The sequence below is a fragment of the Hippocampus comes genome, unplaced genomic scaffold (assembly GCF_001891065.2).
Source record: "Hippocampus comes isolate QL1 unplaced genomic scaffold, H_comes_QL1_v1.1 scaffold93, whole genome shotgun sequence".
Lineage (NCBI taxonomy): Eukaryota > Metazoa > Chordata > Actinopteri > Syngnathiformes > Syngnathidae > Hippocampus > Hippocampus comes.
This window is the reverse complement of record NW_017805481.1, coordinates 783,709-811,302: the sequence shown is the minus strand read 5'-3', so window position 1 is coordinate 811,302 and position 27,594 is coordinate 783,709. Positions and strand designations below refer to the sequence as shown.

The following is a 27,594-nucleotide window of genomic DNA, read 5'->3' as shown; positions in this document are numbered from 1 at the left end:
AACACGAGCAAAAGTGGAATTGTCAGGAAAAAGCAGGAAGTATCAACATTTCCTCCAACAATATGACAAACCTCAGAGGCCATCATTTCCCTCCACTGAAGCCCCGTGTTAGCAGATACCATCAGCTCATGCACGGTTTCCGCCCCGCCGTCCCTCGAAGCATCCGGACTCGTGTGTTCGTCATCCCCGCCCAGCCTCAGGTGGCGCACAGCGAAGGTCTCGGAGCCGAAACGCGGCGCCAAGCACTCGAGAGCATAGATATACTTGCAGATAATTTCCTTCACGTCCGGCTTCTTTGCTTCCATATTATTCTGGTAGGTGCGCATGGATCGTTCAAACATCCACCGGAGCCTCATCTTTGTCAGGACTTTGTCTTCTGATATGTGCTTGGCATAAGACTTTGGGATGCAGTTTATAAAGCTGGAAAGACACGCCACTGTTATATGCCCTGCCCTCAGATTTTACTCACAAACTTACAAAGCAAATTGGATTCATATAGAAAAACATATATTATACATATATAATTTTGTCTTTGATTTTCCCCGAACAGTATGAAATTATTCTTGTCATGACTTTAGTTTAAAAAAAAAAAAGAAAAACATTCTTATGATATGACTTTTTTTTCTTGTAATATTAGAATGTGATATAATTTTACCTTTTTGTGCTAAAAAAAAATAAGACGTTTTATTCTAACAATATTTTAACTGGACTTCTTGTTATGTTGTGGCTTTTCCTTGAAATATTATAACTTTTTTTTTATAACTTTTTATTCTTGGAAAAATACGACTTCATAGTATGACTTCATTAGTGCAATATTATTACCTTTTCCTTGTAATGTTTTTTTTTCTGAAGCATATTGGTATCGGACTTCAGCCTTGTAATATACTGTAATAGCAATATTCCTGTATTATTTTTTACTTTTCTCTTTAAAAATATATGACTTCCCGGTGATATTTATTATTTTATTATTTTTTCCTAAAAAGCACATGACTTAACTCTTATCATGATTATATTTTTAAAATATTATTTCATTGAATTATGACCTTTTCTTAAATTTTATGCTTGTAATATTGTTTCTTTTTCTCATATTATTCTGCCTTCTTTTCCACAAAAAATAAGACTTAAGACCATATTGCAATTTTATGACTTTTTTCTTCTATTACTCCAGCCTTGCACTTTTACATTTTTTTCCCCTAAGATTAAAAAAAAAAAAAAAAGAAAAAAAAAGACGATGCCTGTAATATAATGGCTAGATTCATCATGTAAAATTATGACTTTACAACACCTTTTTTTTTTCCACAAATCTTATCACGTCTTTGCAGCTCGGTTTTGATTGTCTCTAAAATGACGAGTATGACGTCATGAGAGCAGGACTTTGGCTCCAGCTGATTAGATTGCGCACGCGTTCCTATCTGAAAGGTATTACCTGGTCTTTTTTGCAACACGCTGCAAGGTGCTGCCCGTCTGCAGCGCCAGGTGCATGAGGTGGAGCATGGCCATGCCCAAGCTCTCGTTTTTAAAGAGACTCAGCTCCTCCTCTGAGTTCAATTTCTCCATCGGAAAGAGTTCATTCACAAAGTCATATTTGGCCTGTTGGGAAGAGATGGGGCTTGTCAGGGTACCGGCGAGGCAATGTGCTGCGAGAGGTCCGACACACACCTGGGCAAATAAATACTCCACCGATTTGATTTCCAGCACCGGTTGGCCATCGTCGTCAGCATGCGTCTCACTTTTTACAGTGAAACGAGCCACATCTGGCTCCTTGTCATTAAATGCGTGCCAATTGCGAAAGTAAAACCTGCACACGAGGAAACAGCTGTTTGCAGTGAGACAATGGTGGTTTGTGGCGTGCGATGATGACGTTATCTACCTCATTCGGAAGTGAAGAATAAGACAGGAGCCCTCATTTGGGTGAAAGACGTGATTTGGACTGTACCAGCAGCATGACATGGGGTCATACAGAGCAAACAACACATGGAATAGTGGCGTTATCCCTGTTTAAGACACACAGTTTGGTTACACACTTCACACAACTTGATTTGAATACGATTTTATTCGCGTCTGGGTTAATAGTCATTCTTCTCACCGACAGCCTCTGCGGCTGAGATGCACAGCTCCTCCGCGGTGACCCGTTCTGCGGCTGTGTGCGACAAATAACGCTCTTTGTTGGGGCTCCAGAAGAGGTAGACGTGGACGCCGTCATCCTGAGGGGTGACCAGGGACTGCGCTGAGGACCTTCGCTTGGAACGCTTGGACCACCTCCTTACAGGCATGACGGCAGAGTCCTGTTACAGACACACACACACACACACACACAGTTAGGTTAGGCGTAGGTTAGTGATAAACTACAACACGTTACAGCTTAACATAAACATTCATCTGAACGTAACTGTGTCATAAAACTATGATGTTGCATGTACTATACATGGTCACAGCTCCTTCTGTGACTGAGAAGTCATTGTTTGTCATACCATCCAGAGTGAAGGATTCAATGAAAAAATGCGCACTAATAACCTGAACATTGCTCAACTTAATTTATTTCATGAAACCATGACAGTGGATGATATGCTCAGCAATGACTTGTCAGACATGTTATTTGCTTGTAACTGTGTGAATATAATGGATAAAATTGACCACAAGAATTCCAATATTCTAACATTTGTGTTTCAAGCATGACCCTTGACTGTACCTGGCAACCACGTAGCTCTACCACTCATTGGTTGAGTTTGCTCTTTGTTATAAATAGATTAATGGCCTGCTCTCTCTAAATTGTGGACCGGTTGGTCTCTTGGGGGAAATATAGAGGGAAAAATATTAAATAGCACTGCACCAGCCGCCCCCCCCAAAAAAGATGGCCACTCCAGCAGTAAACACTTTGTGAATAATAACATAATATGGTTCGCGATGTTGGTTTTTCTTTACAGTTAATGTGACTATTCCAAAACAGCAGATGATAGAAGGAATTGAATAATGAAAACAGAATTCTTAATACATTTCTGATGAGACTTGAACAACACTAGTAAGTACAGTACCACAATTGGCGTCAGGATACATGCGAATTCAGCAATCAGTTTGAAAAAAAATAGAAGGATTCAATGAAAAAATGCGCACTAATAACCTGAACATTGCTCAACTTAATTTATTTCATGAAACCATGACAGTGGATGATATGCTCAGCAATGACTTGTCAGACATGTTATTTGCTTGTAACTGTGTGAATATAATGGATAAAATTGACCACAAGAATTCCAATATTCTAACATTTGTGTTTCAAGCATGACCCTTGACTGTACCTGGCAACCACGTAGCTCTACCACTCATTGGTTGAGTTTGCTCTTTGTTATAAATAGATTAATGGCCTGCTCTCTCTAAATTGTGGACCGGTTGGTCTCTTGGGGGAAATATAGAGGGAAAAATATTAAATAGCACTGCACCAGCCGCCCCCCCCAAAAAAGATGGCCACTCCAGCAGTAAACACTTTGTGAATAATAACATAATATGGTTCGCGATGTTGGTTTTTCTTTACAGTTAATGTGACTATTCCAAAACAGCAGATGATAGAAGGAATTGAATAATGAAAACAGAATTCTTAATACATTTCTGATGAGACTTGAACAACACTAGTAAGTACAGTACCACAATTGGCGTCAGGATACATGCGAATTCAGCAATCAGTTTGAAAAAAAATAAAAAAACAACCCAAGGTAATACAAGTATTAGTGACTATGGTTCAAAAATGTAAACAAGTCCAAAAAATAGAGGGTTTCGGCAGTATCCGGAAAGATTGTGGTGATTAGTATGAGTGAGTTCACACGTAGATGACATCTTAACACGACCGTCTCTGTTGTATGTCGACAACAAACTACATTGGCAAAGCTCGTCATTTTACTTTAACGTTGTTGCCGCGACTCCGTCATGACTGAGACGACCAAGCCGAGAAGCTTACCTTTCAACGGCGATCTTTTTTTGCGGGGCTATCCGTTTCAAAACTATATATCGGTGTTAAGGCTTCCATCAAAAGTCATTGAGCATTAAGCCCACCATGTCGTATTCGCTGTCTCGAAACCTCTTACCAGTTGACTTCCTCAAACAAGCCCGGAAGTGACGTAAAAGCCCCACACACCACCCAAGGCAGAAAACGGAAAATTATGAAAAAAAAGAGATAATTGAGGCACCATACTTTCATAAATGAAACTATTTTCTCATATTTTGTTCAAAAGAGCGAATAGCCAATCACATAATTTGATTTGACCAGCTCATCCACACAGTCAGCCACCTGAAAAATGTCAAAAGTACTTATAAGAAATGCTTCACAAGTGTTTTATTTAAATATTAATTCAACATGTTACTCTAATTTCAGTCAATAGGGTTGCAACAGGATTGATGTTTTCTGTTGGTTTGAGTGACACTACAGCAGAACACAAGAGGACTTTTCCTTTGGTCTTGGCTTTGTCAAAACAATAAGCTTGATGCAATCGCTCACTGAGTCATGGCTCACCTTTTTTTCCCCCTTCTTCCTCTTTCTGACTACAAAGATTTATGAATAGTTTTGTTGTGTTGAGATGCAACTAATCACTATGACTTAAAATGTCTGTGATAAGACAAAACAAGAATTTTCCAGGAATTTTCCTTGCGTTGTTCTATAGTGATTTATGTGTAACCTAAATTTACCACAGGGTTTAAAAATGATTTCAAGCAGCCATATTTATAAGGCGTAGACTTGCTTTATGGTGTGATTTACTGTAAACTATACGTCAATATAAAAAGTTCAATTGAAACTGAATCCAAACACGTGTGCCATCCCTTGCTCAAGGCCATGTGGCTCCATTTAAGTAAAAACCTTTGTTTGAACTTTGACAAGACTTCAATTAGCAATGAACTGGTAGAGCAACTTAGTGAAATTGATGAAAGATGGGGCTTTTTTTTTTCAAACGGACTAATTGCAGTAAGAGAAATAGTGTGTAAAATATTCCTTTAACCTTTTCATGCACCCTGTAACCCAATAAACATAACCTGTCCACTGTAGTCACCGCTGTCCCTTAAAGGGTTCAAGTGTTGACTACAAACACACGCGTTCACCTTCAATTCTTTGCAACGTGAAATTGTGTTTGTGACTTGGGAGATAAAAAATCCGTTTGCTTTATTCAACAAGAACCTCAAGAAGTTGGGTCCACTTTGAACAAGTTTATAGAAAATTGGTGGTACAACCGGGCTCAACATCTAAAAACAAACACACGTGTTTGAAGGGGAAATGAGAGAAAACAATAATACTCAAGTGTACAGAATAATTTTGGTGTCCAAGTATTATATCAAAGAAAAAGAACACAATAGACATGCTGTGATTATTTCCCCAACCAAAATTCATCAAGAATAGAGGAGTTGCAGGGCAGCCAAATCCTTTACTGGTAAGCTCGCTATGTGTATCTAGCTCAATGTTTTACCCACGAGGCAAACTAGTCGCACACCTAATGGAGTTGGCCATGAGTTTGCAGCGGGGGTTAATGAAGTCAAATGGCAAACGTGCTCCCTGATGGTCAGTCCTTTTTGGCTTCTTCGGTCTCCTCTTTAGCATCCTCGTAGGTGGCGTCTTCGTCGTTCTTGTCGCCTTCATCCGGCTTGGAGTTGGGCACCCAAAGTCCAGAGTCGATGCAGCGCTTCATGTGCAACTTAGCCTCCTGAACCACCCCCCAAAAAATAAAAGACACAAAAAAAAAAGAACAGAAAAAAAAGCGTGAGGAGTTCATTCTTTCTATTATCGGTGGGTACACTATTAATTAAAATTTTAAAAATGATGCGAGTAAAGTAATGAAATTTCACTTTAATAATAAAATGATAATTTGTTATTTACATGTTTTTTAATTGTACTATTTATAGTGACAATAAGAGGTGTGGATCGAGGCTGTACAGCTACAAGCTTCACTCTGATTGTATTTCATGATTTAAATGTGGTAAATTGTATTTGTATTTAATTCTATGATTCTATCGCATCCCACGAGAAGGTACCCCATGCAACACTCGTGGTTCTCCTTCTACACGACCCGCCTGACTGGAGGCCAGAACATTCTGGTTTAACTCCAAAATTGGTTTTACTTTCGGGTCATTTGAATGCAGACGAGAAAAATATCTTTGCTCCTGCTTCGTCATCCCATCCTATCAGTTGTAACCAGAAAGCCGCTTACCGTTGGATCCATCTTGCTAATAACATCTTGCAACATTTGGATGTTCTTGTCGTCAAAGCATTTTTGCATCTCCTGCAGGAAAGGAAAAAAAAATAACATAAGTGAGGCACTTGAAAGTAGAACATTTCTAGAAATTGACAGGACTTACCTCTGGTAGCGTCTCATACACATCAACAGGATCGAGCCCCCCCGGTCCTAAGCGCTTCTGTCGCTCCTCTTCCTCGTACTCCTTCATGGCCTTCTCGATCCGGATCTTGGCCCGACCGCGCACGCGCTCCTTGAAAGACTCCATCTCGTCATTGAACGCATCGCGATACTGCTGATCTGACGTCTGCGGAGGAAACCAAGTGCCAAAGATAGATTTTTTTTTTTCCGGGGTCAAACAGTATTCTCAGTCGCAGCTTGATGGCATGCCAGCCCACCTTGATTTTGGCAAAAAACTGACGATAGCATCCTCGGGGGTCCACTTTGAGGGTTTTTGCCAACTCCAGAATGAACTGCATGACGATGGTCTGATGAGCCACTTGATCCAACAACGCGTGTTTCTATTGAAAGGGGCCAAAGCAGATGTTTTGTGCTTCGAGGGCTATTTGGATGTCGGCTTATGTAACTATATCTGAAGTTACGGTGGCCCCGAATATAAAAAAAAAATACATATGCATCATCATACATAAATATAGCGGAGCTGAAAAAGCCAGAGAGCATTACCTCCTCCACTTCAAGGTCAATGCACATAATGACCAGGTAGTTGGCCGTCTCCTCGCACACTAGATGAGGGTTGTCAGACAAATACTTCTGGCTGTCATCCCAGCGCCGCAGCATGCCTGAGGGGAAGACAACACACAGTGGGGGAGAATTGAGCACACCTCGCAGCAGGAAGTACGCAACCAGCGCCGAGCCTGAGGCCTCTCCTCACCAAAGTGTTTGATCTGCTTCTCATATTTTTCGACAAAGGTCTTATGCTTCTTCTCTTTGTCCTCTTCGGACTCCTCCAGCACTTCGGGCTTGATGTTCACGACACTCTGCATAAACAGACCCAAAAATATATCAGGAAACCACAAACGTTTGGTTTCGAGAACCTTATCATCCGCCGGTGGAAATTTCCTGTGAAAAGACGCATCGCACTCCTGCCTTATCTGAAGAAACATAGATGAGGTTAATTCAAGCACACTTAGAAGCACAGTATGTAACGTTACCATTTTTGCACTTCCACCCCACCAAATAAAACCCCAAAAATATTAATATTGAATATCAATGTCAACAACACACCTAGAAACATACAACAGCGGCTAAATGACTTAACATGCTCACAAATAAAATAATAAATGTGTCATTTAGGAATTGTCAGGGCAGAATGTTATGAGATAAACCCATTTGGATTAAGGTCACATTTATTAAAGGATGAAATTATGCTGTTTAATAGTTAATGAGCATTTTACTGCTGTGCTTTAAATAAATATGGCTTCCATATTCTGTCTGTGACACTGAGCCGGAAGGGTAGAATGTGCATCTGAAAATTTAATGTGCCCTTTGACTCTCATGGTGTGGTGAACAGCGCCCTCTAGTGGAATGTAAAAGAATCTATGAATTAAATGAACAGCGCACAATGCTGCAATGCTTTGTTTAATTATATATTTTTTAACTCAGCAAATTGCATTTGTTAATTTCACTGAAATTTTATTGAACCTTTCAATACGATACATTAAAAATTTAATGTTTTGAAACCATTTGCTTTCAAACAATTATTTAGGTAGAGCTTAAAAAGAAATTTGATGTGCAATACTTTTAATTGAATCATCAAGTGCATTTTTTCACGCACCGCAGTATGTGTACCGTCTCAGGGTTGTCCCACCTTGCTGAAGCCTTCTTTGCTGAGGGTGTCCACGTTCCATGGCATCTTTTTCTCTTCCCGGGAGTGATCTTCCAGCTTCCTCTCCCAGTCGCGCTGCTCCTTCATCAGTTTCTTCTCCTCCGTTTGCGCTTTGCTCAGGTCGGCCTTGCTTTCGTCCGTCACCGACAGGCTCAGCTCCTGGATTTTCTTTTGGACTTCCGACACTTTGCGACGGCACTCGGTGAGTCCCTTGCTGAGGTCTTTTGTCTTTTGCTGGAATTCTTCCATTCGCTCCACACGGGCCTGGAAAAGTTCACAGTTGGCTTCGGGCTGTATTTACACTGCGTTGTTAAAGTGACACAACTCTGATTTTTTTAAATCTTTTTTTTTTTCTTCAAGTGGTACAAGTTAAGAGAAAAGAACGCCTTGAATTGGATTCGTAAAATTAGCAAACAAATGTATGAATGCCGCCAGTGGAATAATGCAGAGATTACCTTGTGCGTGCAGTTTGAATCATGCGTGGAAACAGCCATATTGTGAGTCACGTGACAATATCAGTGACATAAACAGCCACAATTTTTTTTCATAATATGTGTCTAATAATATGGCACCGCCTTTTACTTTTTTACATAACTATCGTCCAAGTAGTAAGAATCTAGATGTGCAACACCACATAGTGCGATACATCTCTGCCAGTCAGCTAGACTGAGGAATGCTTGTTTCCATAACGATTGTACTCTTACGTACCAAATGAAATGTCCAGTGAGACACATCATGGATTTCAAAACGCCTCGCAACATCACTCAAAGCCAAATCACGGATCGACTATCTCTGTCGTATCCTATCATCAATTTGTACCTGGTGTCTCCACCTGAAGAGGCTCGGTGTGTCGATGTTTGGGTGGGTGTCATCTTCGTCGTCCGACACCTCAATGTGGTTCCACACGCTGTAGTCTATTCTGGACATGATAGAAAAATCTCAAGGCAGGTAGCGTTTAGCTTTAGGAGGCTAGTAGGACCCGCCGAAACAGCGAAGGCCAAATGAATCTAAGTTGAGCTGATGATCATAAATCGGGGTGAAAGAACTTAAATAATGAAGTAAGCTTGATTTCAAAGCGCCGTCGTTTTTGCCTCCACTGAATAGACCAAAAACTGAGCTAGAGAAGCTAACGTTACCCTGCCGAGAAATTCTAGAAAGTACTGCTGCGGTGCATTTCCGGTTTACGTCGTAAGTCACATGGCGCACTGTTTAACCTCTCTCGCTCAGAGATTTGTATTTTACAATACAGTCATCCCGTGGGTTTTTTTTTCATATAAAAATATAGACAAGCCAAGATTTTAAATCATTGCACTACAATAATTTATCTCAGGAAGATAATAGCTTTGTTTCCGCTACACGTTATGCGTCTGACGTCACCAGGAAAGTTGTGTTGCTCTTCTCAAACACCACGTCTCGTCTGTAAAATAAAAACGAGTTGCTGTTTGAAATTACTGTCATCGTATGAATAATGTCACGTGACAACCATTTCATGTCTTCAAATATTTATTCAATAAATTATACTTCAGCCACTGATGCTTCCAGCTGTTGTCCCACAAGCTACGTTGGAAACTACGTGCTGGGTTTCCTCTCTGTGTGTTCGGGATCTTTAAAACCGGAGCAGCAGAGGGAGTTTGCGCCATATATCCGGCAGCACCGTCGCATGTCATCGATCACATCCGCGCACATGCTCTCCACGTACTTGTTAGCTGCCGGAATGGAACTAAGTTAGCATTGTGCACAAGTCGTTTGGAAACATGTTGTCAATAAAGATGTCTTTCAGCCGCGATATACCTTGTAAACACGCCTGGATGGCGCAAGCTTGTTTTTTGCAAGGGTCTTTTGCTGGCATGACTGAAAGGAAGCGTTTTTCGCCTTGATTTAATGTTGTGATCACGTGACGCTCAGCGAGCCGATGGAATTTCTCTCAACTTTCACAGCGACATCTGTTGACTATTGATGGTATGGCAGCGTAGCAGTTTATAACTTCATGGGATTTGATTTAATACATTTTATTTCCTGGAGTTATTAAAATGAATTTATTTACATAAAGTTCAAGTCACTTATATGTTCTATTGTATATACTGTACACATTTGATTCCTTTGTTACGGTACAAAAACGTCATTTTGATTCTTCTGTTTACAGTACACCACAAGCCATTGGACCATGAAAGGTACAAATTTAGCACCTTTATTCTTACAGTGTAGAAAATAGATGGATGAATCCACATGTTGAACTTCAGCTTTGCATATTTGCCGACTGTTGTGGTAATGGCATACATGATGACACACGGTGGTTATCAGTCATAGCTAATGACATCGGCAACAATTTGAGGAAATACGTTCACTCTACTGTAAGCCTCACTAGACAGCTATCTATGTTAAAATTGTGACAAATTTTGCATAAATACTGGATGTGTTGTAAAAATCCCTGGTGGTTGGTTCACACCTTCTGTCTAGCTTTGCTCTTGGCTTTGACAGTGAACTGCTTGCTCTTCTTCCCTAGCGAGTTGGATGCGGTGCAGGTGTAGGTTCCAGGCACCAACGAGGAGGAAGTGAGCACAGCTCCTTGGTCATCTTCCTGTTTTGGCTCCGGCTCGGGTTGCCAGCTGTAGACGGGTGTCGGGTTCCCTGTGGCGGTGCAGTTCAGCGTTGTTTCGCCACCGACTGACACATCCACGCTTTCTGCCTCGGGACTTTGGAACATCGGAGGAACTACATTGGAGGACATAATAATATCAAATGTTATGACAAAATAAAATGAATGTTTAAAAAAAAAGCTTCAAAGTGATTGTTGAGTTACCTGCAGGAAAAAGCATGATACTGAACATTCTCTGAGGTTGCATTTGTTTTAAGAACTGCATGCCAGGCCGTATGAAGCAATGCTTTTAGGGGATTTGAACTTACAGTGCACAGACGCTCTCAGCGGCTTAGAGGTGACAGTCAGAGGTGGTTGAGGTCCCTCCGGTCCCAGTTCCAACTCAGCCACGCAGCTGTACCGAGCGCCGTCGTCGGCCTCGGAGGGCGTGATGACGAAGATGGAGGAGATTTGCACCGGCGAGGGAGAAGTCAGCTCGGCAAACGAGCGGTTATGCACCTCGATGCGCTCCCTGTACCACCTCAAGTTCAGGTACTGAACGGGAGCAACGTTCTGGACCTCACACAAGAGCTGGTACTCCTTTCCTGCCACCATCGGCCCGGTGTGATTCACTACCGTGATGGTGACGCTGTCTGGGTTTTCTGTGAAAAAAAATAAATACAATTTAAAAAATCTTGAACGACAAAAATTTATATCTTGGATACTGTGATTATAAAAAAAAAAACATAAAAATGGCAAATGCTAAAATACATTAAACTGACTACAATATAATCATTCATTATAATATATTAAAAATCAATTATGAAAATAAGAAATGAAAAAAATAAAAGAATATTGTTTAAACAGGAAATGAAATTATTGAAATTAATTGTAAGTCTAGAACAAATGTAATATATATATATATATATATATGAAATAAAATATGTAAAATTAACGAAATAATAATTTGTCAACAAAAAGAGAATATTAAAAACAAATATTGTAAAAACACATTTAATAAAGATGGTAAAATACTACCAAACAAAATACAGGGCGCTGTAGTCATGTGCACATGATGTGATCAACAGTACACGCTGTCAAATGGTGATCTCACTATAGAGGACGAGGTTGAGCTTCTCCTCGCACTGGCGCGGCGCAGTGAAGAACACCCCATAGCAGATGGGCTCCTCGATCCAGTCGATGAGGCTGTCCACCTTCCATTGGACGCTCGGGCCCTGCTGCGTGTGCGCGGCGCTGATGGCCGACTCCCAGCCCAGCACGCGCACCGGCCGGGTCGCCTCGCAACTCACCAACACCGGCTCCCCGAAGCCCACCACCACCCTGGCGGGCTTGAGGATTAGGGAGCAGCCGTCGCCTGAAACTGAGAAAAAAAAAAAAAAGAACTGGTCAACTCAAATCAAAATAGCTTCGTGGGAACTTGACCTTTTTGTTTCATGGTTCTCATTAAAAAAAACAACAACAACAACAACAACATTCTATTCTAGATTACAGCTATCAAACTGAATAAAATGGATTGTTGTGAAGTGCAGTTAGGACAAAAGTAAAAGACACAAGGATACATTTTTGTTTTTGTGTTCGATTGTAGGAGTCAATAAATGTCCTAAGGTGCAAAAGTGAAAGTGGCTCTTTTTTTTTTTCTTTTATAACTTCCGTCACTGACTTAACGAACATCTGCTCAATGGTCCTCGGGAGTGCTATCATTTGACTTTTGCGTGTTTCACTGTTTGTCCCGTTCAATAAACAAACAGCTGAAAGAGCAAGTGAAAAACTTGTAGATGTAAATGTGTCTAACAAATACACCACTTGAGGGCGCTGTTTCCACATCGAGGGATTTAAAAAGTGATCACGAGTTTTAGCAAAATGTGCCAAAAGAGTTTAAAAAAACACACACAAACAAGTACATTAGGTCAACTGGAATTTTCCAACATTCCAAATAAGAAAGCATATAAAGCACTTTACGGAGATTTTATATTGTGTTGATATTCATACTGCAAAACGAAACGTCGTCAACTCAGCACAACTGCAAAGATGCAGAATGCACTTTTAATAACCTTCCGTTTGAATGACATCGGTTAGCATCAATCATCATGAGCACTGACGATCATGCCACTAAACCCCCAAGTTGTACAAGTGGACAAAATAGCATCCTACCTGAGCAAAACATACACAGTGCTGCAATCCACCGCAGAGATTCCACATTGGCCATGTTCACTTGATGGTGAAGGAGCCCTGGATAAGAAAAATCCCAAGTTACACAAGCCTGGCAAACTCTGCAGGGAACAATGCTTGGTGGAGACAAGGGCCCCCTTCATCCCAGCTGACTTCAGTGTGTGTGTGGTGTGTTTTGTGTGTGTGTGCGTGTAGCAGAGGTACCGAAGGGAAAGAGGGGGTTTTGACAGGTGGAAGGAGATCCCCACTGACTCTTGTCATATTTCGGACATGATGTTAATGCAGTTTTACAAAATGGTAAGAGGTCATATTTTGAATGATGACTATTATTTTCACTTCTACGTGCTTTCTGTGTCTGCCAGGAGGCTTGTGGGTGTTGCTGTGTTGCACCCCAGAGTCACACTGTGATCAGAATGCTGCACAAATGCAACACCATTGGATGCTGTGTGGTGTCATTACAGTGTGTGTGCAGCTGCGAAAACGCCACAGAACAAGAATGAAGGGGATGGAGGGAAGCAAACGAAATGAGGAATATATCACTTCATTTCAGTGAAATAGAACTTTCAAGATCTTAAAACAAAAGGATTGGAACGGTGCTAGTGGGCAAAGTGGAGTCAGGCTAACTTTGCATTCCCTTCTAATTAGTATGGCGGCCTCGCACCATGTGAGTGAATGAGAGCAGCAGGCGGGGGCCAAGAGGGGGCCGAAGTAAGGTAAAAGCTGGCACACAATCAATTCAAAAACAAGTAAGTTGAATCACTATTTCAAGCGCTTGAGAATGTTTACATAATTGACAATACATTAGGTCAGTGGTGGTAAAGGCCCCATGCCTTCAAAAAATTTTTTTTCAACTGTTATATGAATAACAAGTCAAAATAAGTCTGTGACATGGTTCAAGTTCGACATTAATGCTTTTTTTGTTTTTGCGATAGTCTTGGTGAGGCAATAGTTGAACTCGCATTTGTGGTCGACAGTTTTGCTCACGATAGTCAGATGACCAACAATGGAAAAAAAGTCGTGACGTGCAATTGGAGGAGGCTTGCTGAAGAAATGTTTTGGCAGTCTTGGGTAATTTTTTTTTTCCATTAAACTCATAATAATAGTAATGATATTTTTTAGATGAAGTTTGGCGGCACTGTGAGCTCATGCTCCTGTTTATTTGTTATTCTCTAGTTTCCCCATCGGAAGTCATGTAATGTGCATCTATTTGTGTAACCTATTTAAAAAAAACTCAAAAACTAAGATTTTAACATGATTAGCCGGTTACAACAGTGTGAAAATTTGAACAAATGAACTGTTATATGATGAAACGTAAATAAAATTACTCACTTTCAATTCACCAGACACGTAATGGGGAGGCAACAGGAAACTGTAATCAGTGTACTACTGTTCGTGACGGATTGACATATTGAGGAATCAAATAAGCTGATTCAAGTGATTTGTATCACTATTAAAATCATTAAATTGAAATAAAGCAAAATTATTTTCAACTGTCAGTCGAACAAGTAAAACTACTCACCTTTTGAAGTCTTAAAGGTTTTCAGAGCAACTCAACCACCTAGCGGCGTTTTTAGGTATTGCGGGGACTAATCAGTACTTTTACCGGAAATATTTAACAATAAAGGAAATTACTTTTCTACAAATATTTGTGTCTCTCTTGTGCCTGACCACTCATTAAGGATGAAAAAAAGTAAATCTTTGTTCTCTGAATGTTTCTCAAAATTCAACTTTTAATTCACCTTTTAACGTTTGTTCCATCCAAAAGTTTACAAATGCAAGAACACATTTCATTTTTGACATTAAAAGCACTATCGATGCCCATTTAATGCTTGTCAAGTACAACAAAATGGATGATTGTCTTGACAACACACTGGGGAGAAGCAAATTCACAGGTCAGTGTTTACAGTGCAAAACCGAACCAAGCTTCACAAAAGTGAACTTGAACCGATGAAAATTATGCAATTAGGTTTACAAACAATGATATAAAAAGGTGCCCCAAACACAAAGAGAAAATAAAACACAAAATTCCCCAAATTATGGAGCACACAGTGCAATCACGGCGGCTACACTGTACAGTTGTACCTCGTAGATGGATGGATGTGCAATTTGGAACACAGAAGTTGTGGTTGAGTAGTGAAAATTGGACTTCACTTGGTCTCTTTGGCAAATTAGCCCAAAACAGGCATTTCTATCCAGGCTACGCAGCACGCACGCACGCACGCACACACACACACACACACACACACACACACAATACAAAAAGCTCAGTCAAACAAAAGCTCATGCAGAGCCACACTTGCATAGTAAAATTGTAGTTGTAAAAATGTAGAAAAAGGAAAAAAAAAACAAGCACGGCTCATATAGGATCTGACGTCGCGGATCCAGGAGTATAACTCTGCTTCTTGCAAGAATACGTCCCTTGGGGAGTGACAAAAAAATATCCCAGGATGCAGAGCACGACTGCCAGGCCCACAAACAGTCCGAGCACCAATGCCAAGGTTCTTCGAGGTCCTGCGGGAGACGGGAGTTTTCGTTATTGTCTCGTCAAGAATGCGAACTACACAACGGTGCACTCCGATAAAGTTTCTGTCTGAGAGACACCCAGCAACCAATGAGCATGATGACAACAAACACAGAAATTTAAATCCTAGCAATGGTCCCCCGGCGGCTAAAATTGCAATCGCAAGGTGAGAATTACGCAACGTTTAGCCAGACAGGAAGGTAAAGATTAGGGCCCGACCAAAATTCTGGCCTAAAATTATAATTTTGAAAAAGCCTAATATCGACCGATCAGTCGGGCCCAAGTGAAGATGCAGAGCAGAGCTTACTTGGAGCTTGGGTGACCGTGAAGCGCTTGGTGATGGTTCCCTGAGAGTTTGCGGCGGTGCACTCGTAGGTGCCTGGATGCTTGAAAGAGGAATTGAAAACAGATTGAGTTTCAGTCAGCACTTTAGACGTGTAAGGCGTCTTCCAGCTGTATTCCGGCTGTGGGTTTCCTGAGGCGCTGCAATCTAAACTCATTTGGCTGCCAACTTGGAGCGTCAGAGTCTCGTTTGTTGGTTGGCTGAAGGTCGGCGCGTCTGTTGATACAAGATTACATTTAGAATGAAAGTGGATCGCCGTTCCCAGCGTGCAAGTTAGCTCTGATTGGCTCCTATCTCGTCCTGTCCTGACAGGGTGTAGTACTCCTTGGCTCACTTCTCCAGTCCTGTCCAACTTGCTCCTGTCTGATTTGACTTTCCACATCTAATGTCCTCCTGTCCTCTCCTATCAGGGTGTAGTACTGCTCTGCCCGTCTCGCCCTGTCCAATTTGTCTCCGTCTTAAGTGTTCTTGTGCAGATCGGTCCTGTCCTATTTGCTACTTTCCATAACCAATTCGCTCCTGTCCTGTCTATTCCTGTTCACTAGTTTGTGCATTCTGCATACTTTGCTCCTGTCTGTCCTGTCCTGTCCGAGTTGCTACCAGTTGCATCACTTTCTCACACAGTATAGCAATGCCTGGCTCACTGCTCCTGTCCTGACCTATTTACTCATGTCCTAAGTGCTTCTGCCCTCTCCTAATTGAAACTTTCCACATGCTATGTGTTCTTGTCCTATCCGATCCTGTCATAGTTGCCGCTATCTTGTTCTGTCCTATCTCATATATGCTCCTGTCCTGTACTCATCACTACTTTGTGAATTCTAGGTACTCCTGTCATGCCCACTCCTATCCCATTGGCCTCATCATATTGTACATACTCTTGTCATGTTCTCTCCCATCCTTTCGTATTTGCTACTTGCTGCTGCATCTCATTCTCACGGTCATCCTAAATGCTTTCATCCTGTCCAATCCAATCCTATTGGCTACCTTCTGCATCCTAAATGCTCCTTTTCTGTTGTCCAACTTGCTACTCGCTACATTTCTTCCTCACAGGGAGTAGTACTGCATGGTACGATGCTCTTGTCCTGCCCTGTCCTTGTTGTTCAGCTTCCTCACTTGATATAGACTTACAATGCACAATCAGCTCGAGCGGCTCCGAGGACGTCTCTGGAAGGCGCCCCAATGGGCCAAGGTCGATCCTTGCCTCACAGTGGAACTGTGCTCCATTATACTCTCTCTTGGATAACAGTAAGAAGCGAATTAATTTGGAAACTGGCTCTTTGACGTCAGTGTCATTGAACCATATCTTGTCCACTCTTTTATTGCCATTGAGCAATTCCAAAGAGACGTGATGTATTGGCGCAATCTGATTGACTTCACACCGCACGGAAAAGAGTTGCTCTTCTGACAAGGGGCCAACATGACTCTCCAACGATATGGACACATTGTCCGGCATTTCTGCAAGGAGAAGTGACAAATTAAGGCACGCAAGAAAGTTAAACTATTAACTCCAAATAAAAGGCTACTCACTGTAGACGGTGACAGGTAAATCCTTCGTACACTGAGAACCATTGAGATTGACAAAGCAGATGGGATCCACGTACCAACGTTGCAACGAATCTATTTGTAAGGTGAGGTTGGACACACCCTTCACCAGTCCCTTGGCTCCAACTGGCGACTCCCAGCCCATTCCCTTCGATTGACTGGATAAGGACTTGCATACAGCTGAGATGGAGCCGCCGAAAGGCACCAGCACAAAGTTAGGAGTTATTTCTAGTGGGCAGGAAGTGCTTGCAGGCTTTGCTGAAATAACACACATGCACGATGGAAACAGGCAGGATGGTTAAATGCATTGTACAAACAAAGAACTCAACTTTTTCTCTCCTCTTCTGCAAATCTTGGCAGCAGTGGTGGGAAATAGCAAAGCTGCAATACTGTTTCTGTCCTAAATTAGATTTTTCAAGGATCTGAACAGAAGTAAAATAGTGCTTATACTCGTTGCAATAGTGCATGCAGCTTTCTGGTTTGCACGACTGCATGCCCTGGCAACCTAGGGACAGTATGACACACGTACATGCGGATATACACAGGTCGTTTCTTGATATCAAGATCGCGGCTTACAGCCTCGTGAACTCGCCAAGTAAAATCTTCCTAATAACGTACTTCCTGAGAACGCAAGCGTCTTTCAATCATCATAGTGCTTAAGAACTGTTGCGCGACCACAGTGTGTTCAAATACCCGTTGCTTAAATGGTTAAGATACATATGCTATTCGTTAACTCGGGCGTTTTTGCATTGTCAGCATGAAGGACGATCGATTTAAAAAGAAGTGAAAGCTATGGGGTTGTTTCAAATACACGTTATATGTTTATAAATGTTTGTAAACGAGTGCAAATTGAGACGAGATCATTAGTTCAGTGTATATACTTTGACATTTTTGTTTCATGGTGTGTCGTAACAATTTTATAATGTAAAATACTGTACGTGCCTGTACACCAATTTATTCCTCTAAAGGTGGGTGTGTTCTGGTTTAAACGACACAAGCTTGGTGAACATGCAGTGCCACTGTTTTAACGCATACAAAATATTGAACAGATGACGGAGAATTGATCCTAACACAGGTAATCCGTGAGCACGCAAACAAAAATAGACGGAGCTCACAAAAAGTTGAGAAAACAAACGGGCATTTACGACGCGCTAAGCTAATGCTAACAGGCGAATAAATAGAGAACAGGAAATCAAAACAACTTACCTGCATACACTATTAAGCAGCTCAATAGGATGACTATCATCGTAAAAGCGGGGAAAATAGGTAGTTCTTTACACTAGATGACAAACAAAACAAAAGATGGCTCGTCACACAATCAAATAAAAGCACCGAAAGTAAAAGTAGTAGTGTTGCGTTCAAGTGTTCCCTGCCTTGCTTAGAAATGCTTATAAAGACGCCAGTAGTAATCGGCAAGTAAAACCTCAAAATGTGTCATTGTTAAAGTTTGCGCAAATGTTTCGACAGATTAAAAATCCGTCTTACAGCGTCATTGTGTCAACATGTTGCGACAATGAAATGGACGTAATTAACTCGCCTGTTCCGTTCAGTTTTGCATTCTTCCGGGGGACTTTGAAAGCAGCACGGTAATGATTTAAAGGTATTCGCCTACTAAACCAAATTGATGTTGGCACAAAAACATGGATTCAGACTATATAATACAATGAAGACACGGCCAAGCACATTTTTTTATCGTCCTCGTTGTACTCCACTGACAAATAACTAATTAATATTGACCTTGACAAACTAAGGTAAAACACGTTGTGATTTTAGTAACTTTTGAATCTACACGTTAAGAAAGCAACTTTGCTCAAAAGTCACATATTTAATGATAAAAATCCTCTGTTATAAATATGTACAGCAACATTCACAAATATGGGGACACTACATTTACATCCACAATGCGGTTTTTGTTCACTTCTGAAAAACAAAAAGATTTAACAGTACATCAAATATTCAATATAGCATTTAAGGCCACGCATTCATTGAAAAATCATCAGACCACAAAGCAGAGAGAATTTCCCAAGCTGCACCAGGCACAGAGAGAGTGAGAGAGAGAAAGGCTACAGAAGTACAAGTGCACAGTGGGTAAGAGGAAAGCACCGTAAAAGGACAAAAGGCTCAGTGATCTACACACGTCGCTTCATGTTTCACATGGCAAGCGCAACTGATAGGTTTAGAAAAGTAGTGCACTTCCTCAGTTCAAACCGCAAAGACCACTTAGTTACCTCACGCTTCCTCAAGACGCTCAGTTTGTGAAACGATCCCACACAAACCGCACCACAAAGGGTTCGGGTGCAGGAAAGCAAGCATCCAAACCATTTACATAATTATATTAAATTTTTTTGTGTGCTTACTAAACATTCAAGAGCCAGCTTGCCTGGGCTCCTTCTTTGCAACGTCTCCATCCAGTGAACCAGAGTAGTAAATACTGACACGGACAGCACAAGCCGTAGTCTTTAAACGTATCTGATAAAGAGTCAAATCTGAAAGAAGACATGACTGTGAGTCAGTCGCCCAGACGGCTCGTCCGTCGGTGTGTGGTGGGGGTGACGTGATCCGTTCACGACAGCTTGGTCATAGGGAACTGTAAGTCCCAGCCGTTGTGCGCCACGTTGGCGTTGTGGCCGCTGAGTTTGGGGTTCTTCAGACTGTAGCGCCGCATCTTGGTATTCTTGTAATAGATGGAGTAGATGAAGAGGAAAATGGCCGAGATGACCACCACCGTGGCCGCCACGAATCCGGCGATGAGGGGCAGGTAGTCCTCTGCGGTAGCAACAATATAACACAGCAAAGATTAATCGTCTGTTTTGTTTTTTGAAATGACGTATTTTAGAGAGTATAAATGGATAAATTGCAATGTGTGGGCGTGCCAATTTTAACCATCGGTACATTTCTCACTGTATGCACATAAAAAAACATTTCCAGGCAGTAAAAAAAAAAAAAAAAGGTCATCTCGTGCCTCTCTCTGTTATCATATGATTACAAAAGAGACAAAATATCTCTTTGCTGGACGCCAGTTGCGTCAAAGACAAACAATAAGTGTCATTCATGTTTTGCACTTAAAGAAAACAGTCAGCCCGGTGATGTTCGAACTGTCTCCTTACATGCAAGTTTGTTTTTTTTCCCCCATTATTTTTCCCGTGACAGTGTCATAAAATTCGGTCTTTGCAACATTGTGTCACCTCAAGATTGAAAGTCTCAAAATGTTTTTATTTCATTTCTTTAAAGAAAATAATGACTGAATATATTTAGGCGAGATGCATTTTAGTTGTTAAAAATGGATAGCTGTCATGCTTCGGTGTAGAAGGAAGCGTGTCAGCCAAGAAGGTAAGTTTGTAACCAATTTTTTTTTCTTTCTTTCTTTCTTCCTTCACTCATGGCTTTAAAGCTTTGAAGAAAAGTTGCGGAAGATGACATTGAGGAGTTTTTGTGTTCCCGTTAGTAGCGGTACTACCTTTTGGGACCACTTCAACCGTGTGGACGTCCGACGCCACGTCATTGACGGCCTTGCAGGTGTAGCGGCCTGCTTTAAAAACGGTGATGTTGTCTCTTGACTCCCAAGAGGGGTTTTCAACGCCGCTTGACCAGTAGATGACGGGAGGCGGCTGACCGTCTGCTTCGCACACGAGCTCCTCGGGGTAACCTCGGAACAGCGGGACGACTCTCGGGAGCTTGGTGGTGTTGATGACCGGTTTGTCTGTCCGAGGCAAGAGTACGCATCATTTAAAGACATATGATACGCCAAAAATATTTTTTAAGACAGCATTGAATCCTCAAGGACTGTTTCTTTGACATTTAGTAGTGCCGTTTGAAGCTGTAAAACACGATAAAAAATGGCTGCTATAAATCACTGTTTTACAGCTGTTGATAAATTGTGCTATGTTCCACAAAACAAAACATAATCTGCGATATGGCAGGAGCAAACTGTAATGTGGACATGAAAAGATCCGCTCACAGTGCACGCTGAAGCTGACAGCACGTGAAATCACGGTGGGTGACAGCCGTGGTCCCAGCGGTCCCAACTCCAAAATCGCCTCGCAACTTAAAGCTGCTTCGTGATGTGTTCGGTTGAGGAGGAAGCCGGCGCTGGCAAACACGTTAACCGGCGTCCTGATGGCGCCCGGTTCACACGACGTGTTCGAATCTTGTGGGCAGTCGACCAATCGCAGAGGCTCTGGAAGACATTTTTGGGGGGGAAAAAAAATTTATGATTTGCACAAAAACGCATCACAACAAGCTGAAAGTTTACGAGAGCGAGTCAAAATGTTGGAAGATATTTTTCAAATTAAAGGCCAAATTTAAACAACAAAAGTTTAACATGACAAGATATCACAGTTTTAAAAATATTGGTTCAAAAAAAGTACAATGAAAGTTTGACAATTGTGTTAATATGAAATATGAAATTTAATTTAAAATGGAACGTTAGATGCTCTTTTTTATTTTGATTGGAGATGTCAGTAATATCTATAACGATAACATTAAATTGAGATTTTTTAAATTAAAAACATCACAGCATTTTTTTTTGATATATTTTGAATATTTGATGGACTGTGACAACATGATTCGAGATACATAATTTTCATTTATGATTGTCGTCTCGGAACAAAATTAAAATCATATTTCAAGGCAGCACAACAGGATTCTCTTTGGCTTTTTTTTTAATGACATCAGCACAGAAGAGCACGAGTCGTGGCAAAGATCTAAAAGAACGCTCCTTACCTCTGACTGATGGCTCAATGGTTCGATTGCCGTGATACCAGCGCACAATGAGGCTTTGTGCGGGAGCCACGTTGGTGATGTCACAACGCAGCTGGCACAGCTTGCCCTCCAAAAAGATCGACTTGTTGACCGGACGGATGGTGATGCTGTCGGGCATTTCTGGTTGTAGTCATTGTAAGAAAGCGAAACGACATAAATACACATTAAAGCAGTGGTCCCCAATCACCGTGTTGGGAGAGTTCATCAGGTGTGCTGCTGGAAATTGTCCAATTTTACTTAGCTACTAGTCACAAATAGACCAACTGATTACAACTTTTGTCTGCCTGTGTATAGATCTGTGACATTTGTTTGGTGGTGTGACATGTAAGTTTTTAAAGTCAAATATGAGGAATGTGAAAACACTGCATTAGACTTCAAAGAATAAATATATACACACTGTAGAGGATGAAGTTAAGAGGCTTCTTGCAAATCATTTGATTCTGGAAGAAGACGGCACAGTGAGGAGAAGGATCCCAGTCTGTTTGGGTGTCAGGAGTCCAAGTTGTTTCGTTGTGGTGTAAGACGGGCCCTCCGGCCCAGGCTATGGTTCGGGCATTTCTTGTGCTCGTGAACATGCACGTGGCATTCTGGCTTTCACCCATGTATTGGAGCACCAGGGCCTCAGGTTGTATCCTAATGGGGCATTCATGATGCTCACCTGTAGAGTCAAGTGGAAAGAAACCGAAATATCACAAACGGAGCGAAGTAACAATAAAGATGATGGAACGTGCACAGGTGCTGTAACTTGGCTCGACAATGGGATGTGTGGTAACACGGGACACACATGCGGCTGTTGTAGTGCTGACATTTGAAAGCCTGTAAAACACAAGTTGTTTATCAAGAAAGGTCCAACAGGAAAGGAAGGCAGTCAGGAAGGAAAGACCCTCCCAAAGGAAAGTCTGCTCCTGTGGTCTTTGTGCTGGCATTGAATCCAACATCCACCACCTCAGTCCACATTCCTCAATTCACAAACAAACGCAACACTTGGAAGGGATATTAGGTGGTGGTGTTGTTTTTAACAAAGAGACAGTTCCAACTCTTCATCGCAAACAATCTGTGCCTCTTTGTTCTTGTGCTAAAAGACGCGTTTGAAATGTATGCGTGGTCTTCCTCTGCCTGACTCCTCTGCACACCAAACAGGCAAACAACCGCAAGATTATTTTTAGAAAACTGTCTTATTTTTATCGTTCGCATAAAAAGAAATCCTTTTACTCACTGGACTTGGCTCCGGTTTTAGACAGTGACAACTCCAAAGTCAGGAAGACTGAAATAAAACGAAGCCAATTTAAATCATCCATTTGACTTCGTTGTTTTCTCGCCCCGGACTCGAAACGGCTCTCTCCCGGCTTCCGTTATCTCGCCAGGGTGGCTGCGGAACGGGCGGCGTCTCTCTCCCGTGTGCGTGGTTCAGCTTCTCCCGGAGGCAGTTGAGCGACCGAGCAAGAAGCTAAAACTACATGCTGGGCTATTCAGTCTTCCTCTCGCCGGAGAGGAAACAGCGGTCCTGCCTCTAGTTTCCCCCCCTCTCCTTATTCCGAGTGCCTGGACGCAGTTGCTACACTGCGCATGCGCAATCACGTCGCAGTTACTAATGGAACATTTCGCTGCAGCCCGGGCGGACTTATATAAAATGGCGTCGGGATACGAATAACAAGTCCTGAGTGTACCCAAAACACTTCTATTTCCTTTAAGGCTATCAACAGTACAATAGTTCGGCCGCAGATGGGATGTCAACCCTTGACTGAGGCTTCACTTCAGTAGTCGGAATTCCACCTATGCAATGATTATATGGTCATAGTGTGGATGCTGACAAAGTAATTATTTTTTGTTACCACACTGGATTTCGTCGCTCCCATCACCGCAGTGGTCTTCTCCGTCACACATCCGATGCGACAAGATGCACGAGCCTTTTGCACACCTAAACCAGTTGGGCTCGCACTCTGTCTCTCACACACACACACACACACACACACACACACACACACACACACACACACACACACACAGAATAAAATGAAAAGCAGCATGGCGTGAGAGTGGTTAGCATGTCTGCCACACATTCACCACATATTCATGAGATCTGGGTTCAAATCTCGGTCGAACATCATCGACAAAAAGAGAATAAAATGAATCAGGAGCATGGCGTGAGAGTGGTTAGCATGTCTGGCAACACACACACACATATTCATGAGATCTGGGTTCAAATCTCGGTCGAACATCATCGACAAAAAGAAACTTGACTTCTCGGGAGTGTGTGAGTCTCACCTTTTACACTCACTGTGACTTGTTTAGTGACACTTCCTCTTTCGTTGCTGGCGTAGCAAGTGTAGACGCCCGTGTGGTGTGAAGCCACATTGGGTATCAGGAGACGGGAAACTCCATCTTCATTGACCTGAGTGACGTCCAGAAAAGTGGGTGCACTCCAGGAGTATTCGGGTCGCGGGTTGGCTCTGGTGGCGCACTGGAGGTATATTTCGGAGCCCAGCTCCACTTCAATATCTTCCAGCTCCTCTATCTGCGAGGGCGGATCTGATCACAACAATTTGCCGTTATTAATTTTGTCAAACAGCGTTTAAGTGTACCGAGTGGCGGAAGTAATCGTCAATGGCAACTGAAGACAAGACAATCGATGGACTCACATACAACATTGAGATCCACGGTGGCATTGACCATGCTTGAAGACAAGGTGGCAACGACGACATACTGCCCGGCGTCGTATCTCGTCAGTGTCTCCGATAACTCCACCTCCTCTCCGTCTTTGTACCAGGTGATCAAAGATTCGGAAGATCCGCCTTCCACGGAGCAGGAGAGGTTGTGAGGAGCGTACTCCACTGCAGTGTAGTTACTTGGACACGTGAGCTCGATGTCTTCTATGTCATCTGAAAAAGGAACGGCAAAATGGTGAATGCTGCAAGCAGCGACGAACGGGCCGTCATCACCCTCTTTCATGACGAATTCATAAAAAGAAGACCAAAATTTGATGCCGTGCAAACTATTTGTACACAAACATTAAAATTACACTTCCATTACTTCTTAGGGGACAAGCTGTCCGAAAAATGGTGTGTCTCAGTTTGTACCATACTCATACATGCAGTATACTTACATTCAACTGTGAGCTCCAACTCGGGTGAAAATGCACTGAGTTGCGGCCCCTCGGGCAGCAGGTCCAAAACCGCCTCGCATTTGAGCTTGACAAGCTGCTGCTGCCGTACCGAAGACGACTTGAAATGTTCATAGTTGTAGCCAAAAAGAAGATCAACGAGTCCTTCAGTTGACCCTTCAGCGCGTCTTTCCGTGATGACCGTATCGCTGCTGTACCACCGCACGATGACGCGGTGAATCGGCGCGATCCTCCTAATGATGCACGTCACTTCAACCGGCTCTCCTTCTTTGACAACAGATCTGTTGGCTTGGATGGAGATATTTTGTGGAGATGCTGAAGGAGAAAGAAGACAAAAAGTGATGAGACAGCGTCACGCAATGGTTCCATTCCAGTGTGGAATAAGGCTGGATTATTTTTGATTGATATTGAAATCCCGATTGCTAAACGTGATGATGAAATGAGTTCAAAACTTAGTGTTGTCCAGCCCTCGTCGATAAAACTCACTGTAAACGACCACGTCTGGGTTCTTGGAGCATTGGTCTCGTCCGCTTTTGGGCACTGGGCTGAGGAAGCACACGGGCGAGATGTGCCACCTGGTGAGTGCGTCCACGCTCCAAGTCAAATGGCGCACAGGCTTCAGGCCCGTGCCACCCAGCGGAGACTCCCAACCCATCCCTTTGTACAGGTGGTCGGAGGTGCTGCAGTTGATGGAAACGGGGTCTCCGTATCGCACCGCCACCCTGGGGGGGCTCAACTCGATGGGGCAGCAGGCACCTGCGTGAAGTGAAATGATTATTCTCACCGCACTTATATCGGTTGCTTGGAGGGTTCGAGAACTGCGACCGTCCACGCTAACTGTTAGCATGGATGACGATGACCAGAGAGCAAGACTTTCCTGCCTGATGGGCTAAATATCAATCAAAAATTTGGTCTACTCGATAAATTGAGCACAAAGTCATGCTCGGAAAAGTAGGACAAAACTATTTTGTAAACACGCTTTTGTCTATCAGCACCATCTCCAGGCAGAGAAGCGCCTTCAGTGACAGGCGGCTGTCACTGCCCTGCTCTACTGACATACTGAGGAAATCCTTCCTCCCTCAGGCCGTGCGACCTTTTAATTCCATCCTGGGAGTGAAACGCTAACATCATATCCCCCTCAGCTCTGTATTGTACTGTCAACACATTGCGCACTGATCAAGATTAATCTGATTCCCGGACCCTCAGTTCACACTGGAATGGTGACTTTCATCCTGAGCTGGTTGCCCGCCAGTGGCAGGGCACACATAGACGAACAACCATACACACTCACACTCACACCTCGGGACAGTTTAGAGTGTTTAATCAGCCTGCCATGCATGTTTTTGGAATGTGAGAGGAAACCGGAGTACCCGGAGAAAACCCACGCAGGCTTGGGGACAACATGGAAACTCCAAACAGGAAGGCCAGAGCCAGAATCGAAACTTGCACTTCTGCACTGTGTGCCCGACGCGCGAACCAGTCGCTCACCATGCTGCACCCCCTACTCCCCCCCAAATAAATATATATTTTAAGACATTATGTTCCTAAAAATATTAGTAATTCCGTAAGCCGCCTTTGCCCTGTGTTGTTTTAATTTTGGAAAGTAATTATTCAGTTCCCCGCACTGTGTGCCCGACGCGCGAACCAGTCGCTCACCGTGCTGCACCCCCCCACCCCAAAAATATATATATATTTTCAGACATTATGTTCCTAAAAATATTAGTAATTCCGTCAGCCGCCTTTGCCCTGTGTTGTTTTAATTTTGCAAAGTAATTATTTAGTTCCCAGTGTGGATTAAGTATGTATGTATGTTTTATGTATGTATCCATGTCTTCTTAGTAGTTACACTAGCACAGATGAAATAATATACATTTCGGATTGATTTGGAATTTTTGGGACCTTTGTCAAGAGCATTCTGGACTAAAACATACCTGTGGCGCTGAGCAGAAACCCCATCAAAAGGCGCACAAATGTCGTCCTTTCGCCCATTTTCTGACGCCAATACAAAGTTCCTCCTTGTGTGAGTCCTTTCCCGGCTCAGCTCCACTTGTGTGCCACTCGCCTGCCTTGCACAAATGTCGAGCACGAGAGAGAAGGCGCGATAGAAAGAAAAGGAGGTGTGTTCACTTGATATGTGTGTCAGAGAGAGAGAGCGAGAGAGAGAGAGAGAGAGAGAGAGAGAGAGAGAGAGAGTCAGGCCGGGTTACACTTGCAAAGTCGATGCACCAGCTGCATTAGGGTGCAGGTTGGCTCATCAAAATAATCACCCTTGTCACAAACACACAGCCGTTAAATGTCAAATCTAATCTATGTAAACGTACTTTGAAGTCAAAAGTATCCGGTCACGGTTCTTCATCAATTAATGAAGCAATCATGAGCGTTTCCAGATAGGTGGAGGATTAATATAGCGATACATTTCAGGTTTCCCTGTTTGGTGCGGTGACTACGTGGCGATAATTTTGGCTTGGTAGAGTTTGTTTGAGACTATTGTC

The 27,594-nt window shown here is 42.5% G+C and overlaps 4 protein-coding genes across 4 annotated transcripts in view; all 4 read right to left on the bottom strand.

Annotated features, from left to right (window-relative positions):
* Nucleotides 1–4,102, bottom strand: part of tyk2 (tyrosine kinase 2) — a 15,121-nt gene extending 11,019 nt beyond the window's left edge. The window contains exons 1-6 of the mRNA XM_019875726.1: nucleotides 3,975–4,102; nucleotides 2,087–2,289; nucleotides 1,871–1,994; nucleotides 1,660–1,798; nucleotides 1,427–1,590; nucleotides 4–420 (exon numbers count right to left, since the gene is read on the bottom strand). Of these exons, the coding sequence (XP_019731285.1) occupies nucleotides 4–420; nucleotides 1,427–1,590; nucleotides 1,660–1,798; nucleotides 1,871–1,994; nucleotides 2,087–2,289; nucleotides 3,975–4,015 (1,088 nt within the window). The 5' untranslated portion in view covers nucleotides 4,016–4,102. The remainder of the gene's footprint in view (nucleotides 1–3; nucleotides 421–1,426; nucleotides 1,591–1,659; nucleotides 1,799–1,870; nucleotides 1,995–2,086; nucleotides 2,290–3,974) is intronic.
* Nucleotides 4,103–5,115: 1,013 nt separating this feature from the next.
* On the bottom strand, nucleotides 5,116–9,212 carry cdc37 (cell division cycle 37 homolog (S. cerevisiae)). The gene is made up of 8 exons (XM_019875808.1): nucleotides 8,869–9,212; nucleotides 8,032–8,313; nucleotides 7,096–7,201; nucleotides 6,888–7,003; nucleotides 6,602–6,724; nucleotides 6,328–6,510; nucleotides 6,180–6,251; nucleotides 5,116–5,675 (listed from the first exon to the last, which is right to left on the bottom strand). The coding sequence occupies exons 1-8, from the start codon at nucleotides 8,974–8,976 to the stop codon at nucleotides 5,535–5,537; spliced, it is 1,131 nt and encodes a 376-aa protein (XP_019731367.1). The 5' UTR covers nucleotides 8,977–9,212; the 3' UTR covers nucleotides 5,116–5,534.
* A 317-nt stretch (nucleotides 9,213–9,529) lies between these two features.
* Nucleotides 9,530–9,973, bottom strand: cmc4 (C-x(9)-C motif containing 4 homolog (S. cerevisiae)). Its single transcript, XM_019875809.1, has 2 exons — nucleotides 9,841–9,973; nucleotides 9,530–9,755 (listed from the first exon to the last, which is right to left on the bottom strand). Exons 1-2 carry the CDS (start codon nucleotides 9,896–9,898, stop codon nucleotides 9,619–9,621), a joined length of 195 nt encoding a protein of 64 aa, XP_019731368.1. The 5' UTR covers nucleotides 9,899–9,973; the 3' UTR covers nucleotides 9,530–9,618.
* A 243-nt stretch (nucleotides 9,974–10,216) lies between these two features.
* LOC109519298 (uncharacterized) lies at nucleotides 10,217–27,223 on the bottom strand. The gene is made up of 21 exons (XM_019875725.1): nucleotides 27,034–27,223; nucleotides 25,589–25,858; nucleotides 25,085–25,417; nucleotides 24,621–24,860; nucleotides 24,247–24,510; nucleotides 23,814–23,921; nucleotides 22,379–22,639; nucleotides 21,943–22,101; nucleotides 21,179–21,397; nucleotides 20,678–20,920; nucleotides 19,787–19,986; nucleotides 18,427–18,499; nucleotides 17,206–17,478; nucleotides 16,807–17,133; nucleotides 15,643–15,894; nucleotides 15,174–15,325; nucleotides 14,554–14,707; nucleotides 12,797–12,874; nucleotides 11,739–12,005; nucleotides 10,954–11,286; nucleotides 10,217–10,761 (listed from the first exon to the last, which is right to left on the bottom strand). Exons 1-21 carry the CDS (start codon nucleotides 27,089–27,091, stop codon nucleotides 10,490–10,492), a joined length of 4,536 nt encoding a protein of 1,511 aa, XP_019731284.1. The 5' UTR covers nucleotides 27,092–27,223; the 3' UTR covers nucleotides 10,217–10,489.
* Nucleotides 27,224–27,594: the final 371 nt, after the last annotated feature.

Bases quoted from the DNA above. Each gene is read 5' to 3' on its own strand.
- cdc37 (XM_019875808.1), bottom strand. From the start codon at position 8,976: ATGTCCAGAATAGACTACAGCGTGTGGAACCACATTGAGGTGTCGGAC. The intron at 8,314-8,868 runs GTACAAATTGAT...GAACTTTTCCAG, and splicing joins TCTTCAGGTGGAGACACCAG to GCCCGTGTGGAGCGAATGGA. The intron at 5,676-6,179 runs GTAAGCGGCTTT...GGGGTGGTTCAG, and splicing joins TTAGCAAGATGGATCCAACG to GAGGCTAAGTTGCACATGAA.
- cmc4 (XM_019875809.1), bottom strand. From the start codon at position 9,898: ATGCCAGCAAAAGACCCTTGCAAAAAACAAGCTTGCGCCATCCAGGCG. The intron at 9,756-9,840 runs GTATATCGCGGC...CCATTCCGGCAG, and splicing joins CATCCAGGCGTGTTTACAAG to CTAACAAGTACGTGGAGAGC.
- LOC109519298 (XM_019875725.1), bottom strand. From the start codon at position 27,091: ATGGGCGAAAGGACGACATTTGTGCGCCTTTTGATGGGGTTTCTGCTC. The intron at 20,921-21,178 runs GTGAGCGGATCT...TGCCTCGGACAG, and splicing joins TGTCAGCTTCAGCGTGCACT to ACAAACCGGTCATCAACACC. The intron at 10,762-10,953 runs GTAAGTTCAAAT...CCTCCAATGTAG, and splicing joins GCTGAGAGCGTCTGTGCACT to TTCCTCCGATGTTCCAAAGT.